Source organism: Eriocheir sinensis, chromosome 29, assembly GCF_024679095.1.
Source record: "Eriocheir sinensis breed Jianghai 21 chromosome 29, ASM2467909v1, whole genome shotgun sequence".
NCBI classification, from domain to species: domain Eukaryota; kingdom Metazoa; phylum Arthropoda; class Malacostraca; order Decapoda; family Varunidae; genus Eriocheir; species Eriocheir sinensis.
The window spans coordinates 15,358,298-15,379,018 of NC_066537.1; the positions used below are offsets into that span (position 1 = coordinate 15,358,298).

The 20,721-nt window shown below is 40.5% G+C and overlaps 1 protein-coding gene across 1 annotated transcript; it reads left to right on the plus strand.

Moving 5' to 3' along the window:
* The first annotated feature begins 946 nt into the window (after positions 1-946).
* LOC127005136 (60S ribosomal protein L23) lies at positions 947-7,603 on the plus strand. The gene is made up of 5 exons (XM_050873742.1): positions 947-1,028; positions 4,027-4,110; positions 5,107-5,235; positions 6,766-6,879; positions 7,494-7,603. The coding sequence occupies exons 1-5, from the start codon at positions 1,016-1,018 to the stop codon at positions 7,574-7,576; spliced, it is 423 nt and encodes a 140-aa protein (XP_050729699.1). The 5' UTR covers positions 947-1,015; the 3' UTR covers positions 7,577-7,603.
* The last annotated feature ends 13,118 nt before the right edge of the window (positions 7,604-20,721 follow it).

A 20,721-nucleotide genomic window follows, 5' to 3' on the forward strand; every position in this document is an offset into this window, starting at 1 on the left:
CTGAGAGGATATCTCGGTGATAAGGATATTTCTCTCTCTCTCTCTCTCTCTCTCTCTCTCTCTCTCTCTCTCTCTCTCTCTCTCTCTCTCTCTCTCTCTCTCTCTCTCTCTCTCTCTCTCTCTCTCTCTCTCTCTCTCTCTCTCTCTCTCTCTCTCTCTCTCTCTCTCTCTCTCTCTCTCTCTCTCTCTCTCTCTCTCTCTCTCTCTCTCTCTCTCTCTCTCTCTCATGGTGGTCCAGTGAAGTACCATTGATTGATTTAAAAATAAACTAGTTTGACCGACACTTCCTTCAAATTGATACTTGCTAGAGTAGAAATGCAAAGTCTTAGTGCCATATGATTAATATAATTTCACTGAGGTTCAAGGAATTTTTAGTGTGCGTTAAAAATTCGGGCCACCTTGACCCGATACGGCCAAAACACGTCTAGACTTGGCGGCATCTTTCTTTTTCTTCTTTTGACCTGTAACACTTTGTATCGCTTCTTAGCTCCTCCTCCTCTCAATCCTCTCTTCTGTTTATTTACACACTTTGCTTTTTCAATGGTAGGTATATTGTATTACATGTCGGGCCGACCATGACGAATGACCGTCACTACTTGGGATCGGCACCGGTACCAGTATCGGCTCTACCGGTACTGGAGGTTTTGGTACCAGTATTACCGGTACTCAAATTAATATTATATCCAACATTTTTAATTTACAAAAAAAATAATTTCACTATCTTATGGCGCGTAGAAAATACAAATAATGGTTTATATGTGGGAATGAGGCGTATGAAAATTATGATTAGCAGGTAACAAAGCAAATGATGATGAATTTGTTCTCTCCGAGTTTGATTAGTAAAATTACACCTTCCCATCAGGTTTTGAATAACATTAAGGGTTTTTATGGGTGTTAAAATGTATAAATATATGAGTTAGTAGTTTTACAGGATTAGTTAGCCCGTAAAAGTGAAGCAACACAAGGCGGACGGCGAGGAGGCGGCGTGACGTCACTCCTTCATCACACCGCCACCATGTCGAAAAGAGGTGAGGCTTCCTTCCTGTCTTTATCCTTCATTATCCGCCCCATCCCCGCCCGCCGCCCGCCGCCCGCACACTGTAACCATTACCCAGGCCCGTGTAGTAGTGATGGGTGGTGTGTGGGCGGCGCGGGGCGTCTGGTGAGGGTGAGTGATGGGCGGCAAGGAAGGTGTCGGGACCATAACATTGCCCTGCACGGCTGAGGAGGAACGCGAGGAGGTTATTTTGGTGTTGTGAGTTAGGGAAGGGAAGGGCTGTGGCTGTGGCTGTGGCTGTGGCGGAGTGCATGGAATGGTGTGAGTTACTTAGTGCCACGGGTGTGTAATTAATGGGAGTGTGGTTATGGTGACATGGTGAGGTATTCCGGGCACCTGGCACAGGACACCGTCACCACCAAGAGGGTTCTCGCAGGGGCCCGCCACTCACGCCGTGCCTTACATAATGTTACCTCGGGGCGGCTCGGGGTATATACGCATTGTGACCGGGTCTTCATCAATTTAAATCCAGACCCAGTCCTAAAATACACATTAGCCTGGCCCTTATCCTCTCGACCCCCAGTGATTGGATAGGAATAGACAAACCACTGCATACAGCCAATGCATGCCTAATTTTGTATAATCACTCCGTGCCTCCAAAAGACGTAGAAAAATGTCTGTGGCTAAGAGGATGCCTAGTATTTAAACATTGCCCAAACAACCCTGTAATGAACACCACTGAGTGCCACGGATCGAACATGTGCTTTCTGAATAGAAGTCAGGGCAACACACTGAGCTAAAACCGAGTGCTGGGGGTATTGAACCCAGGGGCGAGATTTTCAAAACTTAAGAGCTCGTAAGCCACACCTACGGCCACGCAGTACCTTCACCGCAATTCTCAAAGTGCTATGTGATTGTAACTGCACTTAATTAAGTTAAGGGTGGGTTGGGTGCAGTTGTAAGCCTTATGAGGTCCTTGATTTACATGAAATGCATTATAATTAGTGTGTCCCAATATGAAAATAGGAAGAACATGTGTTCAGTAAGTAAATCTATCTATTACAGTGAGTAATGAACAGCAGAGATATTTGTTTAACCACTCGTTTGTGATGCCGTTACGAAGGCAAAACTTCCCTCGACATACTCTGGTTTCACACAGCTAGCCAGACTGCTCTCACTGCTTCCCGTGGTTAAATGATTGTGCTCCAAGAAAGAGAACAGTGAGAGATGAAAAGCATTAGTCATTCAGTGATATGTAAAGCAACAAACTGTCAGAATATTACAGAAGAGGCGGCCACGCATGTGTCACCCTGAGTGTGTATATACTTATATCCCGTTGCCCCCTGTTTCTGCAAAAAGGCTTTTTATTTGCATTACATTGATTATTGTCACATGTGCGTCTTATTTTATGCGTACGTAGCAACTGTCTCGTCGAGGCAGTCAATGGCGAGAGGGAGAGGGTGACTCATCATTGTGGCAGGGCATGAGAATGGCTCGTGTTTGGCTGGCTCACCTAAAAAAGTGACTGTGATTCGCTGGTGACTCTAATGACGTCACATTGCAGCTCCCGAAGTCTTAAACCAATCAGCTGGAGTCTGCAGGGCTGCGATCTCCTTTGAGAATTAGCCTCCGTACGTGAACGTAAGGACTACTTAAGTTCAGGTTCAGGTAGATTGCGGAAGTCTTGCCTTTGAATCGGCTCTTCCTGATGTGGTTTTGATCTTGTGGTCTGGGTCTGGGTCTTACATCGGATTTTGCTTCACTATAGTGATTTTATCTTTCTCCCTTATTTCCCATAATTTATAAATCGCTTTTTACTTTGTTCAGTCAATTGCTTATCAAAAAGGAGTTTTCCAATTATATTTTCTTCATCTTCATTATAGGGTCGCTGCAACATTAAATTTTTTCTCTGTTCTTCCCTATAAGCATCACACTGTAGCAGAAAGTGGTTCAAATCGTAGGCTTATGACAACGCAACCTTCGAGAATCTCACCCCAGGCCTTCTGAGTAGAAGGCAGAGCAGCATACCAACTATGTATAGTCAGTATGCTGCCCTCACTTTAGGAGGCTTGGGTTCAATCCCCTGGCACTCAGTGTGGCATATTCGGTATGCTGCCCTGACTTCTACTCTGAAGGCACGGGTTCGATCCCTGGCACTCAGTGGTGTTTGTTATGGGATTTTTTTCACTGCGTTAATGCTGTTTCCTCAATGATTAAACATACCTAACATCAGCTTCTAACAGGGAGGGGCTACACCCACCCCCCAATCCCCATTTCTTCCAAACCTAATAAAAGGGGACGCCCCCCTTAACACCCCATTTTCTTAATTGATAATTTTCCAACTTCAAATGATTCGGGAATGATTATTCAGTTCCTGAAAAATTGCATTTTGGAGGGGCAAAGTGATTTACACAATTATGTACCATATGCCTTTTTACATGCTTCAAGTTTATCTATCATTCAATGCATTTTGCCATTTTATCAACAGACATTTGGTTATAGCTAATTTTGTTATGTGCTGTGTGCAGGCATTTACCTGTAGGAAACTTCATCATTGTGTTTCATTCATGTTTTCATTCCTTATATTGATAAAAATATTAGATACAAGAGTGTCTTTTCAAAATTTTGAGGTGGGATGTCAAGAGGGGCAGAGCCTTCTATGGTGGGAGGTTCATCTTTTTTGTGATCCTTAAGAATATCGTGCAAGAGCATACAGTCGGATCTCTAAAACAGGCAAATATGTCTTTGTAACCTCCATAGTAAGGGTCTCTTAACCTCTTGAAGTTTTACAGTCTGGTTGGCCTTGTTTGTTTTGTTATTAGTGTTTGTCAAAGACTTCTGGAGAAATATTGAAAGATAGAAGTATGGCCTTGTTCTTAACTATAGTTTGTATCAGTGTCTTGTTTCTACATCCTCATGTGCATGGGGAAAAAAATATTTGATTAACTATAAGTCAGTTATATAGATGGAAGGAGTCTTCATAGTATTCAGTTTGTGTCACTCATTCTAATAACTTTTTCCCCCTCTAGGACGTGGAGCATCGTCGGGAGGGAAGTTTAGGATCTCCCTCGGCCTGCCGGTGGGCGCAGTCATGAGCTGTGCTGACAATACAGGTGGGTGTGATGGTCCAATGTGGTTTCAGGAGATAATCTTTGCAGCAGCCTCCCTAATGTGTCTCTTTTCACCTTCACATTACAGTTATTGGATATTTGTGCCATACATCCACTCCTTTGTATCCCATTCTAGTAGTCTCTTTTCCAGATCCTCACTTACGGTATCTGTTATAGCATTTTCATATTAATTCCAATAGTTTCAAAGCTTTTTCTGCTATTCATAGACCTTGCTGATGCATCCATTGGGGTGTTTGATAAGGGGAGGGGTTCTTACTTTACTTTATTAATTTCCTTTATTTTATTTATTTAATGGAAATGCTGCTGCAATGTAGATTTTTATTGAATTTTCAAGGATATGTTGAGCTATTCACTGAGCTAATACATGCAGATGGTGTATCAATTTTAAAGACAAATTGCTAATCTTTGTACAATCACCATTTTCAAAATCAACTGATATTGGCTTGGCTTTAGGTATTATGGACTCACTCAGCACAAGTATTTGGCATTGCCATTAACTATGCAGGACAGAGATTTGGATCTTCAGTTCACTTGTACTCTCTTCTTACTCTATGTCTCTGAGGCATGGACTCTGAATTGAGGCATATTGCCTCTGGTAATAGTGTCTTGGCTGGATCATCAGGGTATCACTGGAATGAATCTGTGTTCAATGGGGGATTACTCCACAAGACTAAATCAAGGCCTATTCATTATTTGCATAGTCCATGAATGCTAACCCAAGCTGTATGGGATGACAAGGCAGCGCACCCCTTGCCGTATGCTCCCAGCGATGGAGTGATATATCTGAACTACCATTGACTGTGGACATAATTTTTTATATTTTTTTATATAATATATATATATATATATATATATATATATATATATATATATATATATATATATATATATATATATACCCGAGAAAATGCTGAAGCAAAAGTATAGACGAGACATATTTGTATCAGACGTATATTTACAAGCCTTTCATGCTTTCAGGCGCCAAGAACCTGTACATCATTGCTGTGCAGGGCATCAAGGGTCGCCTCAACCGCCTGCCGGCCGCCGCTGTTGGAGACATTGTGGCTGCCACCGTCAAGAAGGGCAAGCCAGAGCTCAGGAAGAAGGGTGAGTGTTTCCCAGGCTCCCTGTTTCTCTCCTCCCTGTCTTCCATTCCATACGTCTTCTCTTCTCCTGCTACTCCTTTTCCTTCATCCATGTAGAACAAAAAAAAAGTACTACAAATTTTACCCAAGGAGTAAAATGTTTAACTATTGGAACATGTCTTACCATCTGTTACAACTTACCCTCCAGTATTTGTGTGCCTCACCTTTCTGTGATATTTGTTAACCTTTCTTTCCCTTCTCAATTCCTTCGTCCCTGATCATTGTATCATTTCTCACTTGCCTCCCATCTACATATGTAACCATTTCTTCATGTCTTTCTTAGTATTTCACAGTATAGCTGGTCTTTTTCAGTCATGGAGCTTTTTATATTCTCACTATTAATGAAGAGGTGACTTCGTAACAGATTAATTTTCTAACTGATCTTCTCCATTTCTCACCACTGAATTTACTCTCAGATAAAATGCACCACTGTTTTGTTTGGTGAGGTTTGGTTCGTCCAGGGTGAACTAAACAGATTGTATGACTGGGCGGATAAATGGCAGATGGAGTTCAATGTAGGGAAGTGCAGTATTTTGAGTGTAGGTAGGAACAACCCCTCACATAACTATTGCTTAAATGACACTCCCATAATCAGGTCTGGGTGCGAGAGGGATTTAGGGGTCTTAGTGAGCTGTGATTTCTGTCCAAGGGCACAATACATTCAGGCTAGTAATTGAGCAAACAGGGTAATGGGATTTATTTCAAGGAGCTGAGCAACAGAAGCGCCGAAGTTTTCCTCAAACAATATTTAGCATTAGTTAGATCTCATCTTGACGGTGCAGTTCAGTTCTGGTCACCTAACTATAGAATGGATATCAAAATGTTAGAATCAGTGCAAAGGGGGATGACTAAAATGATTTAGGGGTTGAGAAACTTGCCATACAAGGAAAGACTCAAACAGTTAAACTTGCATTCTCTAGGCAAAGGGTGCGTGGAGACATGATCGAGGTTTATAAATGGATGAAGGGCTTTAATAAGGGGGATATTCATAAGGTTTTGTTGGTAAGAGAACCAGGTAGGACACATAGTAATGGTTTAAACTGGATAAATTCAGATTCAACAAGGACATAGGCAAAAATTGGTTTACGAACAGAGTGGTAGATGAGTGGAATAGGCTTGGCAGTCATGTGGTGAGTGCCAATACAATTGTCACATTCAAAAATAGATTAGATAAATTCATGGACAGCGATATTAGGTGGGGATAGATTCACGGGAGCTTAGGTCCAAAGGAGCTGCCTTGTACAGGCCTACTGGCCTCTTGCAGACTCCTACGTTCTTATGTTCTTATGTAATTAATAACTTGTGGCCTCTAAATTTATAACCTAACCCCATCACATTAGTAACTTAACTCGACCATAAAACTAAGGGAGACAATTGACATAAACAAGTCACCCTCTTACTCCACTATTTCTTCCTTAACTATAGAATAACCAACCATACATTCCTAATTGTCATCCAGCTAACATAAACTGACCTTTCTCCTCCTGTGCAGTGCATCCCGCCGTGGTGGTGAGGCAGAGGAAGCCTTACCGCAGGAAGGACGGCGTCTTCATCTACTTTGAGGACAATGCAGGTGTCATCGTCAACAATAAGGGCGAGATGAAAGGTGAGCCAAAGGGAGGGAGTCGAGGAGAAATGGACCTCACAATACTTCAGCATGTCAGGGATAAGAGATACAAGTGAATGAAGTATCAAACACCATATTCATCTAAAGTTCTCGACACCATTAAGCACTCACTCATTCTCATCTCTTTATCATCAATTTACTAACTCCTAACAATTGAAAAGAAAACTAAGGTGAACATTTTGCAACACCACTAAGTTATTCTCTAGTCCTATTCAAATATCAGTATTCTCATTCTCGTCTATAATTTTACCATTTTTCTAAACATACGAAAGAAAACTAAGCTGTCCTTTAATTTTAGTCATTCATCAGTTTACTCGTTCTTGTCTCTTTTCCTTCTAATTATATACTTTCACTAGCAGTAGAAAAGAAAACTAAAGCCCAATATTTTAAACCATCCATCACAACAACACGAAGCCATCTTTTCATTTAGTTTTTTTCATTCATCAATTTACTCTTTCTTGTCTCTACCTGCTAATTTTAAAGCCCAACATTTTTAACCATCATCCATCACAACACCACTAAGCTATCATCTCATTTAGTTTTGTTCATTTTTTATTCATTATTTTATTCATTCTTGTCTTCTCTCCACATAGGGTCAGCTATCACAGGACCCGTGGCAAAGGAGTGCGCGGACCTGTGGCCCAGAATCGCCTCCAACGCTGGCTCCATCGCCTAAAGTAGAAGAATAAAAAAATAAGTCAAAGATGTTGTCTGGTCTGTCCTTCACCATCACCACCTCCCTTTGTCTAGTTGTATGTGAGTGAAGAGAAATGGATGATTGGTAGGTGATTCTTTTTGTCTGGTCTCCCTTTCAGTACCTCCATCATCACCTCCATTTTGCTAGTTGAGTGGTGAGAAATGTAAGATAAATAGATGATCTCTGGTCTGTCTCTACCACCACCACCTCCATTTTGCGAGTTGTGAGTGGAGAGAAATGGAAGATAGATGGATGTTATTGGTTTTATACACCATCTTTAACTTCATTTCATGTCTGCCTTTAGGACCAGTTCCACATTCATCCTCAGAGTTATTGTAAGCACCCAACTAACTTTTACAATGTTACAATCAACAATGGTCAGGTTTTCTGCTTCACCAGATATTCAAAAGAGATTACCTGTATAGTTTCTTTGAATTTCTTAACATATATGAACACCAATCACTATGCAAGGAGTTTTTGAAGTCTGGTATTTGTTTGGGAGCTTTATTAGCCCATGTCCAACTGCGAAACATAGTCTGTTGAGATACTGAGACCTCTAGAGAGTTACAAATTTTCTCTAAAGCTTGAACTTTTCCTATTTAGTTATAAATTGCCTTATTTTCACTAATATTAGCCAGTTTCCATTTATGCCTAACTTTCATGTGGACAGAGCACTGATTCCACTTCCATAACTAATTTGGTTCTTTGCCAAATTTCCACTGAGCAGCAGATTCCATAACCATACTTGTGGTTCTTCGGTCTTTGCCACGTTTTCACTGGAGCATCACAGTACATTTGTTGCACTTCCACAATTTTTTGTATGCCACGAAGTGTTCGAATCAGCCTGAGCCGAATGAGCCAAGGTCCGAAAAAGCTGGGCCCCGTCCCCAGAATGAATTATACCGCATTTTGCGGCTATAATATGTGCACATCTTTCACTCAAAGTGCCAAAAAGTTACCCTTGCGCGGTATACGCCGAAGGTACAAATTTTGATTGATTTATATAATGAATAGGCTGGTGCAGTAGAAAAGGTAAGTGTGAATAAGCAGAAAAGAGGACATACACAGCGATAAAACCATACAGGTCACAAGAAGAAGATGCGCCACACGTGGGAGCCGAGGCGCGGCGTGAACACAACCAGGCAACCACAATACCGCTGCGGCGCGCCAGTCACCAGTGTGCCGGGTTCCTTGGCGATAATGGTTAAAGCGGTTATTACACGGGAATAATTTGTCGGAGCAGGGTGTTGCCTGACGTGGCTGGTCTGCTCGGTGCCCGTGGGCCGGACTTAGCGGATTAGTTTGGAGCTATATCTGGTGTGAAGCGTGACACGCTTCACACCAGAAATAGCTCCAGACTAATCCGCTGACGTTTTCTGTGATACATGTTCGTAAGAACGGATATCCGTGGAGGATTAAATTGTTTAATGTTGACGCATTTTTGTTTCTCATTGTAAAAATGACTATATTAAAACATGATATGATTGACATAAATGAATCAACATCTATTTCTACTTGAATGTAGGTATACGGTCCCTGAAAGTCAAGATCAAGATCAAGATTGTCCATCGAACGTATATAGCATCCCCGTGTGATTAGTTCACTCAGCAGCTCGAGAAAGTTATATATAGAGATAGATAGATAGATATAAATATATAATATGGTATGGTATGGCGCCCATCTTGTATATCAGCCCCCCCCCCCCCCCCCCCATCACCTGGAGCTGGATCCGCCACTGATCATAGTCATAATTATAAGTAAGGTGGCCATATGTAACACTGCATACACATTTACTAAAAATAGTTCAGGGAAAATGTGGAGTTTTTTTTTAATATATCTTGCTAAATAATCTTATACTCCGGTGCGTCTTTTATGGCGGGAAATACGGTATTTTTTTTATAGTAAGACAAGATTTACCTTTCATGAACCCATTAATCAGGCTGTTTTTCTAGGTCACGGTCAGAGACACGCCAGTCCTCGTCGACAGACTGACTTGGTCGGCTAGATTTCGATCGCCGATAGAGTCGGTCTGTCGGCTCCCTGCCTTAGGCAAAGGCCCGTGCTCCCTCGTGCACGAGGGAGCAATCTTTACCCCCAGGTCACGGATATTTTACTCCTATAATTTGTTTAATAATTCTTTAGACCATCAAAGAAATCGGCCATTTGCACGTGACTGAATTCATTGGCTTTATTCCTGTTCCCGCCGTCAGTAGGTCTATCAATATTTGATGGTGCTTTTTCACTCACGGACCTCTCCACCACCGACCTCTCCCTCGATCCCTCCCACCACAGAAAAAAGCTTCTGCGTTCCAGTCTCACACTCCAGACTTGAGGCTCCTGGCGCCACGCCTCCACGCAGGAGGTGGACACTGTCCCGATCCGCACGTGCAACTGCCGTAAAAGCTTTCACAGTTATCTGCAAAGTACTTCTTGCAATACGTAATCACTCAGCCATCTGTTGATTGTACATAATTGCTTGGGAAAGACTCTCACCTCACACGCTTCTATGCGGCAAAACACCCCACACACAACACACTTCTTCATGTGATGGCACTCGTGCTAACAATATAGCATAAATAAGTAAATAAATATATATGAATATATATGAATATATATATATATATATATATATATATATATATATATATATATATATATATATATATATATATATATATATATATATATATACACACACACACACACACACACACACACACGAGGTAAATAGAAGTGAGGTTCTTAAGGGTAATACTTTTTTCTCCAGTGAAACGAAGTTGACATAGGTGGAAGAGGTTATAAAATAATACGTGGGACAAGTAACCACGTTGATACTTGAGAGAAATCTCAAGCATTAAGGAAAGCTTTCTACCAAATTACACGAGCCGCACTTTCCTTCAAACACTCGCCTTGCTCTCCATCCACGCCAGTGTGCACAGTGACCACCATCGAGACGTATTTGATCTTTCGTGGCTGTTCGAGCAACATGATGATGGCTTTCATTTAAACAGCGTCTTCTCATGCATTTTCCACATCTTCATCATTCATTTATCTCATCATGCTTTCTTCCTTAGTGTAAGCCATTGCTTTGAATCACTTCGAAGGGAGTATATTGTTTATAATTATGATAACGCTGCATTGAGGCGGGTTTGAGACTTGCCCACGAGCCTATAGAGTTGTATCTGTCTTATTACCTATGATGATGTCGTAAGTGCTCTTAATGCTATGTGTAGGCAGGAAAACAACAGGTACTACAACCGTTGCGAAAAGAAAATCATCGTGCTGTGAAATAAGTCATATGGTAAGAAAATTTATGTTCATGGATTTCGTAAAAGATGATTAGGCGTGTCGTTGGACTGCCTCTCTCTCTCTCTCTCTCTCTCTCTCTCTCTCTCTCTCTCTCTCTCTCTCTCTCTCTCTCATCCTGTTATTTTTCCTCCCTCATCATGTTTTTCCCTTTCTCTCTCTCTCTCTCTCTCTCTCTCTCTCTCTCTCTCTCTCTCTCTCTCTCATCCTGTTATTTTCCTCCCTCATCATGTTTCTCTCTCTCTCTCTCTCTCTCTCTCTCTCTCTCTCTCTCTCTCTCTCTCTCTCTCTCTCTCATCCTGTTATTTTTCCTCTCTCTCTCTCTCTCTCTCTCTCTCTCTCTCTCTCTCTCTCTCTCTCTCTCTCTCTCGATGTGGGTGACTGAGAGAAAGTTCAATTTACTCTTTCAACCTTCACTGATCATTCCTCTGCCCCCCTCCATCCCCCCTGTGTGTGTGTGTGTGTGTGTGTGTGTTCGTTCATCTGTGTCTGTTAGTCTTTATGTCTGATTTACCTTCAATATTTATCAGTAGTATCGTCATAACCTAACCTTTTTATTCTCATTTTTACTCATTTTTCTTCCTTTTCACTTCTTATTCCATTTCTCACCTAAGTGCTTTCATGTGCTTTCTGCTGTTGCCTGCCTTTCCATATTTCCATACCCCCCATGTTTCATTTTCCTTCTCCCTTTGCTTCTATATTTATTTATTTTTCTTTTCTTCTTTCTCTTTCCTCCTCTCGCACAGTGAACACAAGAGTAATGGTGGGAAATAATGTGATAATGTCTTGAGATGGAAAAGATACCCTTGTTCTCTTCCTCCTCCTTCTCCTCCTCCTCGTCCTCGTCTCGTAGTTAGTATTAGCATTATTAGTATTAGTATTATTGAGGTCCAGGGAAGAGTATCAAGGGAAACAAATATATAGGCCCAAACAGGGTGCCCTCGATAAGCAAACACGGAGATGAAAACTAAAAGACAAACAGTAAAGTATTAGGAAAAAAATTAAAAAGGGGGAAGGGGACAAAAAACAATACCTAATGAGTTAACAGTAAAGTGGGGGTTGACTTTTCCTTTATACTTATTAATGTCAACAAGAGAAACTATCATTAGGAAGTAGGTATAGTCCACATTAAAATCAAATTAGTGATAAACGAGCGGGAAAATCGTTTAGGTGAGTATAGAAAGTAGTTTAAGAGTAATGTAAAGGTAAAGTTGAGGGCATACGCTATAGTTACGCGTGGCCTCAGTGCTCATCTCCGTTCACTGAATTGCAAAATGTAACGAATACGATGAAATTGAACCAGTAACGCAGATTTTTGAGTGTGTGAGAGACAAAGAGAGAGAGAGAGGATAAGAATAAATACAATATGCACGAGGAAAGAAAGAGAAAGGAGTAAGATAGAGAGGACAAGGATATAAAGGATAGGCACGAGGAAAAAGAGAAAGGAGTTAGCAGAGAGAGAGAGAGAGAGAGAAAGGATCGAAACGGGGAAATAGAGAAAGGAATAAACAGAGAGAGAGAAAGAGAATGAAAAAGGATCGAAACGGGGAAATAGAGAAAGGAACAAACAGAGAGAGAGAGAGAGAACAAGAAAGTCATAGGATAAAAAGGATCGAAACGAGGAAATAGAGAAAGGAATAAACAAAGAGAGAGAGAGAGGATAGAAAACCAGAAACTGAAAGAATAAAAAGGATTGAAACGAGGAAATAGAGAAAGGAATAAACAGAGAGAGATGAATGGTCAAAAGTCCTTCAAGAGAGAATGTCTAGGCCTAGGGTGTTATTTTCATGTTACACGCCACCCGAAGTGTGTGTGGCGCCATTATTTGTGGTCGAAAGAGATTGTGATTACGGTTAGTGAAGGGTAACGGTCATCGCCTCTCTCTCTCTCTCTCTCTCTCTCTCTCTCTCTCTCTCTCTCTCTCTCTCACCCCCCCCTCCCGTTGTTTACTTTCTCTTCATTTCTTCGTTTCTATCCCTTTTATTTTATTTTCTTGTTTATTTTACTCTTTTCTCTTTATTTCTTCGTTTCTATCCCAACTAGTCTCTCTCTCTCTCTCTCTCTCTCTCTCTCTCTCTCTCTCTCTCTCTCTCTCTCTCTCTCTCTCTCTCTCGTTTGCATCATCGCGCGTAAGAAATATTAATCATACCTCCGAGCGAAAGTGAAAGGAATGGGAGGGAAAAAAGAGGACAAATAAGAAGAAAAATAATTATAGTAAAAAATATGGGAAGAAAAAGAATGACTTTTTTATTGTAAGCAAGAAGTGGGGATTGACTTTATTTATCTTTTTGTTTATTTATTTATTTATATGTGTGTGTTGCTATTTCTGGTTGATAGAAATGCAATGGGAGAAAGTAAAGTAGAGAGAGAGAGAGAGAGAGAGAGAGAGAGAGAGAGAGAAAGTGCACATACCCTTATCATTCTGCCTCAAGGACAAGAATAGGAGAAAGGAGGTAGAAGGAAAAGTATACTAGTAATTGTAGTAGTAGTAGTAGTAGTAATAGTATAGTAGTGTTATTATTATTATTATTATTATTATTATTATTATTATTATTATTATTATTATTATTATTATTATTATTATTATTATTATTATTATTATTATTATCAGTATTAGTAGGAAAGGGATTAGTAGCTACAATGATAATAATAATAGAAGAGAGAGAAGAAAAAAAGGAGAACTGCAGAAGAAGAAAACAGAACAACAACAATAAAGAAGAATTACAGAAATAAGAAAAGAGAAGAAGAAAGAAGAAAAAAAGAAAAAAACACCACCACCACCACCACAACAACACCAACATCATCATCATCATCAACAAGAGCAACACCATCAAACATAAATGGAAGTTGTAGCCCATTATTAAAGGAAAAGAAGAATCTGGCAGGGGAGGGAAAGTGTTGGAGGAGGAGGAGGAGGAGATGGACGTTGGAGATTTGTGTCTTCGGGAGAGAGAAAGAGAGAGGGTGGCAGTGGGTGGAAGACAGTGAAAGGGGAGAGACACACACACACACACACACACACACAGTTCTTCTGGTCACTCCATCCAGCCACACAGCCACTGACACCCTAACACCCTTGCCTCAACTGAAACAAATCGGTATTACTGTTTTTTCAAGTGTTTTAAGAAGGAATAGAGGGAGGAAAGGATAGAAAGGAGTCCCCTATCTACTTTTTCTTCGATTTTTTGTGTGTGAAATATATAAGAAAGTGCAAGAGAGGAAAATATCAATAAAAAGGAAACTCAGAAAAAATATATATATTAAAAGTGTTCTGTATTGACTAACCTAGCGTGTAAAAATAAGAAAAAAGCAAGGTAAAAAACGAAGGATAAGAGAAAAAATCGCATTCGTACAGAAATTTAGAGAAAAAAAAGGAAAAAAAACGAAAACCTGATAGCAAAACGTGAAATATTGACGATGATGATGAAAAAGATTATTCTCACCACCTTCTTCACAATAACAATAGTGACAACAATAGTGACAGGGCAGCATCAGCGGGGACCATTCACAAAGGCCCCAAGACCATGGAGAGGGGGACCACCACGACCACTGGGAAGCTCGAACGCCCATTTTATCCACCAGGAGGGGCCCGGGGCATTCTTCAGCCTGAGGACACTACCCCCAGGTGAGCACCCCCACCCCTCGCCCCATGCCCCGCCTCACGCCCCGGGGAAGCCAAAAGGACACCGCCCCAGACCGGTTTCACTTTCTGGGCCTGAAGGATCGAAAAGAAGACCCAATCCTCCTTCTCATCCTCCTCCTTCGCATCCTTCGCCTCCTTCTTCCCATCCTCCTCCTCGTCGTCATCCGTCCTCCTCCTCCTCTTCTCCGTTTCCTCGGCCGTTCAAGAGTAAAGGGGGAGGAGTGATCACCAGTTTCTACGAGCAAACTGAAGAAGGTAAGCTGGTGTTGATGGTGGTGATGATGATGTTGGTGGTGGTCATGATTGTGGTGGTGATAATAGTGATGTTATTTTGTTCCTATTTGCGGTTTGTTTATACTGTTTTTTCTCCATTATCTCCCCATTTCCTCCTCTTCTTCTTCTGATCCCCTATTTTCTTCTTATTTTGCTGTTTGTTTATATTTTTCTTCTCCATTATCTCTCCATTTTCTCCTCTTCTTCTTCTGATCCCCTATTTTCTTCTTATTTTGCTGTTTGTTTATATTTTTCTTCTCCATCATCTTTCTCCTCTTCCTCCTTCTCCTACCCCGATCTCTGTGTTTCTTTTTCCTTTCCTCATTCATCCTCTTTCTTAACATATCTTCTCTTTTTCGCCTTCCTCTCCCTCTTTATCTCTTCTCTCTTCCCCTCAACATTTTCTTTTCTCGTTCCCCTCTTATTCTTCCTCCTTTCTCTTCCCTCTCCCTTTTCTTCTTTCTCTTCCCTCTCTTCTCTCGTCTTTCTTTTGCTCTCTCCTCCAACTTTTCAGCCTCTCTCCTTTTCTCCTTCCCTTCCTCTTCCCATTCTTCATCTTTGTCTACCTCCTTCCCTTAATTCCTTCTCCTTTCCCTTTCTCTCACCCGTACCCTTTCCCCTCACTTTCCTCATTTCACCCCCTCTCTCCCCTCTCCCCTCCCCTCCTGCCCTTCCTCATACACGTGCCCAAATACCCCACTCTCTTCCTCTCTCCCCCTCTCCCTCCCTCCTCCTATAGCGTGATGGGGTAGAGCTGTAAGCGGTGAAAGCTCATGTATACCCCCCCCCCCCCCGCTCCCCTCCTCCCCCATACCTTCATTTCTCTCTCTCTCTCTCTCTCTCTCTCTCTCTCTCTCTCTCTCTCTCTCTCTCTCTCTCTCTCTCTCTCTCTCCCCTTCTCTTCCTTCTCCTCTTCTGTTTGCTTATAACTGTGACCGTACACACACACACACACACACACACACACACACACACACACACACATATAGAGTTACCTACATAAATGCAAGTGTAAGCAAGAGGTAGCGTATACATACATACATACATACATACATACATACGAGGACATAACTATGCTCCATAATCTTCGCTTTCTTCCTCCTCTGCCTCGTTCTTACCCAATCATCATAATCTTCAGCATAATCATCGCCCCTTTCTCCTCGTCATCATCATCATCATCATCATCGGTCTTTGCCTACTCAGTCACCTGTTACGCACGTGCTACTGTACAAATTGTGACTCGGAGGAAAGTTGAATCATCTGTCACTTTCTCGGTAAAAATATAGAATAAGATAAAACAATAACCAGAAAATTTGACGAGAGAGAGAGGGAGGGGTGGGGGGTTTACTTGACATTTTACTCCCATTTTCCTTCTTTTATTTAGAGAATTTGTGAATCATGTCTTAAAGTGAGTCATTTATTTATTTATTTATGTATTTGCATATTTATTCGTATTTTTAGTTCTTAGTTTTTCTTATATTTGGCTTTGCGTATATACGAGAGAGAGAGAGAGAGAGAGAGAGAGAGAGAGAGAGAGAGAGAGAGAGAGAGAGGCCGTACACACACACAGCAGCTGACGGTATTTAATTCATGCATGGGTGACTTTATTCCCTCAAAAGAACGTGTTTGTAGTTTTTTGTTTTGTTTAATTTCTTCCTTATTCTCTTTGTTTTCTTCCCTTCTTAACGCTGATGCAAGAGAGAGAGAGAGAGAGAGAGAGAGAGAGAGAGAGAGAGAGAGAGGTGTCATTCTCTTCATTCCTGTTTCGTCATTCTTTTTTTATATCGTTTATTTTTTATTATTATCATTATATATTACTGTTGCTTATTTACCTATTTACTATTCTATTTTTATTTCCTTATTTACTATTCTATTTATATCTATAATAGTTATCAACTTATTTATTTGCATATCTATTTACTATTTCATTTATAATTATTAATGTATTTACTTATTTACTAAACTATTTACTATTCTTCTCATACCTATTCCTCCATTTATTTATATATTTATTTTCTAAGGCCCCGGAGGCTGCCAGACCACGGAGGGCTTCTTCTTCGCCGGCCAGAAGTGGTACACGAAGGGCTGCCGGCGAAGGAAATGCATCCACTTCAAGGGCAAGTTCTTCACCGAGACGGACTCGTAAGTCGAATTGGTCGTAGTAGTAGTAGTGGTAATAGTAGTAGTAGTAGTAGTAGTAGCAGTAGTAGTATAAATAGTTATAGCCTATGATGTAGTAGCTGTTGTAGTTTTTTTGTCTATCTTATATTACTTTACCTTTCCTAACCATTAACAAAACCATAATCATAGGGCTCTAATTTATAAACTACAACTCCTTGGTTTTGGTGGAAATCTTCTCGGTATTTTTAAAGAATTTTTAACTAATCGAACACAGTGTGTGGTTGTTGATGGTGCTGCTCTGCTTCTCTGCCTGTTGTTTCTGGTGTTCCTCAGGGCAGTGTCCTTGGACCTTTATTTTTAACATTATTATTTCTGACTTGGGCATCAACCTCGATAATAAGCTTATTTCATGTGCTGATGATACAACTCTATACTCCTCTGTTCACTCTCCTAGCAACAGAGGTGAAGTTGCTGCATCTCTGAATAGGGACTTGGCAATGATCACCGCTTGGTGTCAACTTTGGGGCATGAAGCTTAATGCTAATAAAACGCATTCCATTACCATCAGTAGATCCCGTACCTTGAATCCACCTCATCCTTGTTTGCATATTTTTTGGTGAACAGATTAAGGATGTTTTTAGTATCCGTTTGTTGGGAGTCACTCAATTCTAAACTGACATTTGAGAAGCACATCCGTTCCATGTCGTCCACTATTGCACAGAAGACGGGCTTACCTACTTCGCAAGTGCTTCAAAACATTTGCTTGTGCCTCAACTGTAATAAAATCTTTTTATGCATTCATTTTGCCCCACTTTGAGTATTGTGCTCCTGTTTGGATGTCTGCTGCCAATACCATTTAAAGTTACTTGACAGAGCCATCAATTCAAATAAATTTATTTCTCCGGCACTTGTTTTTGATCTTGATCATCGATATTTGCATTTTATTTAAAGTTTTTAAGAATAATCAACATCCCTTACACAATGCTTTGCCTGATCCTTTTACTCCTGCCCGGGTCACGAGGTTTGCTCTTAGTCAAAACGATCTTGCTTTTAATCCTATGAATCTTCGTACGACACAATTCTCACGATGTTTTCTTCCGTCGTTGACAAACTTATGGAATCAGTTACCCAGTGAGATTGTCCTTTCTGCAGACATTTCTACATTTAAGTCTCGTGTGAATGTCGTTTTGAAACAGTAATTTTATTTTCCTTCTTTTGGCTTTGACTGGACAGTTTCTTAACTATTCGTTGCCTTTGCTTCTTTCCAGTACCTTTTGGTATTATGTGTGGTTCGACTTGTTGTATATGCACCTTGGAGGGAGGCTTTGGTAGCTTATCATAATAATAATAATAATAATAATAATAATAATAATAATAATAATAATAATAATAATAATAATAACCATCATTCTAACAATCAATTTATTATTATTATTATCATTATTATTATTATTATTATTATTATTATTATTATTATTATTATCATTATTATCATCGTCTCTCTCTCTCTCTCTCTCTCTCTCTCTCTCTCTCTCTCTCTCTCTCTCTCTCTCTCTCTCCCAGGTGTGACTCCGAGATCTACAACACCACGTACCGCTGCGTGATCCAGGTGGACACGACGGCTGACTTCCCCCGCTGCTGCCCGACCTACCGCTGCAACCCCGACAACCTGGGCAACGCTGTCTAGGCCGATGAAGAACCCTCGAAGGAGATCCAGTCCAATTATCTAACTTCTATGGATAATAAAAGTTACCCTCAGCCCTGCCTAACCTCGTGGCGGATCCATTATAAATATCTGAATTCTATGGGTAATAAACTCCACCCTTATGTAACTTCGTGACAGATGCAGTTCAAATATTTAACTTCTTTGGGTAATAAAAGCTAACCCCAGCCTTACATAATTTCGTGGGAGATGCAGTCTAAATATCTAACTTCTGTGGATGTTAAAGGCTACTCCCAACTTCCTCACAGCCTTACCTAACCGTACGATATGCATTTCTGAACACTTCTATGGATACTAAAAGCCATCCCCAACGTTAACCTAACTTCGCTGGATATGCATTTCTAGATATCTAACTTATATGGATCTTAAAAGCTACCCTTCAACCTCAGCTTACCTCGTACGATATGCATTTCTGAACACTTCTGTGGATACTAAAAGCCATCCCCAACGTTAACCTAACTTCGCTGGATATTCATTTCTAAATATCTAACTTATATGGATCTTAAAAGCTACCCTTCAACCTCAGCTTACCTCGTACGATATGCATTTCAAATATCTTCTGTAGGGAATGAAAGCTACCCGCGCAGTCTACTTAGGTTACCCTTGAAAAAGTGCCGTGCTCGTTTTCTTTCGTTACTTTTCTGATTTTATTTCCTCGTTGAAATTAATTCATTACAGATTCAAGGTGTATGGCAATTTATTATTCATGTGGAAAGGTAATTATGATGCAAGTGTATATAATCATAGGTGCTCAGGTACATACATACGATGAATCACGGAAGTGACTATAATTATACTGATTATTGTATTATTATTGTTTGTATTATTGTGTCATGTATAACGGGTGTCTTTACTACTGTCTGAGTGACTTTAGTGTTGTCAAAACTGAAGTAAAAAAAAGAAGAAATGCACTTGGGCACTTGTTTGCTCTTCCAGCTTGAGAGTAATCTTTTAGAAGGGGTCAGGGAATAGATTTTAATGTGAAATGAAACCATATGGAGTTGTGCGAAAGTAAATCAGTTTGTTGCTTTGAGTTACATAAGATTACGTGTGTATGAGCTTCCTTTCATAATATATAGCCTGTGTGAAACCTAGTCCGGTAAGTTAGTTCAAAGGGAGATCTTCGAAACGCAATTCATTTGGTTAACATGAACCTACTTCTGTGTGTGTGTGTGTGTGTGTGTGTGTCAGAGGTGGGCAAGTGCGGTACTTAGTGCGGTAGTGTCGCATCACAAAAAAATACCGCACTACCGCAACCGCACTACTGATTTTTAAGTACCGCGCCCACCTCTGGACTGTGTGTGTGTGTGTGTGTGTGTGTGTGTTCAGTTTCCCTTCTATAAGAATCAACGAATATTAACCTTTATTTAGAGTATTTTAGAGTATTATATTATTTAGAGGTGATTATTTTTATATTATTATTTATTCGTGTTCCTTCTTAAATATATGTAGTAGGTGGTTTACTTCGTTCCTAAAGCACGACGAATATCGGCTACTTGTGTTGCTTATTTCTATTGTATAAGCTGCCACTGTAATTAATAACCTTTTTGCAGCCCACTGAAAGACTTAATGGTGAAAAAATAAACAATGCAATGCCACATCCCTCTTCTATGATTAGTAACCTTTCTGCGTAGACTTAAATTCCCCTTCCTCCCTCTATACTACTCTTTCCTTCCCTTCCTCTCTGTACCTCTTCCGTCAGTGACTCATTAAACCGAATAAAAGAAAATAAACACGAAAAAATGATAATATTCCCTCTATCCTTTCGCAATGCTACGTTCGTCCACTACAATAAATAACTTTGCATCCACTAAATGAAAAAATAAACACGATCAATTGATGATATTCCCTCTGTTTCCTTTGGTAATGATATAGGAGTAAAAAAAGAAAGGTATATGCAGCGTTGCCAGACCATCGCACTCATAACCCTATTTTCCAGCCTCTGACCCATAACTCATTCAAGAGGAAGGTATCAGGACGCCTCTTCTCACGTAATAGATTGCTCTTTCGGCCGCCTCTTCGGATTCTTTAGAGAAGCAGCGAGTAGCGGGCTTTTTT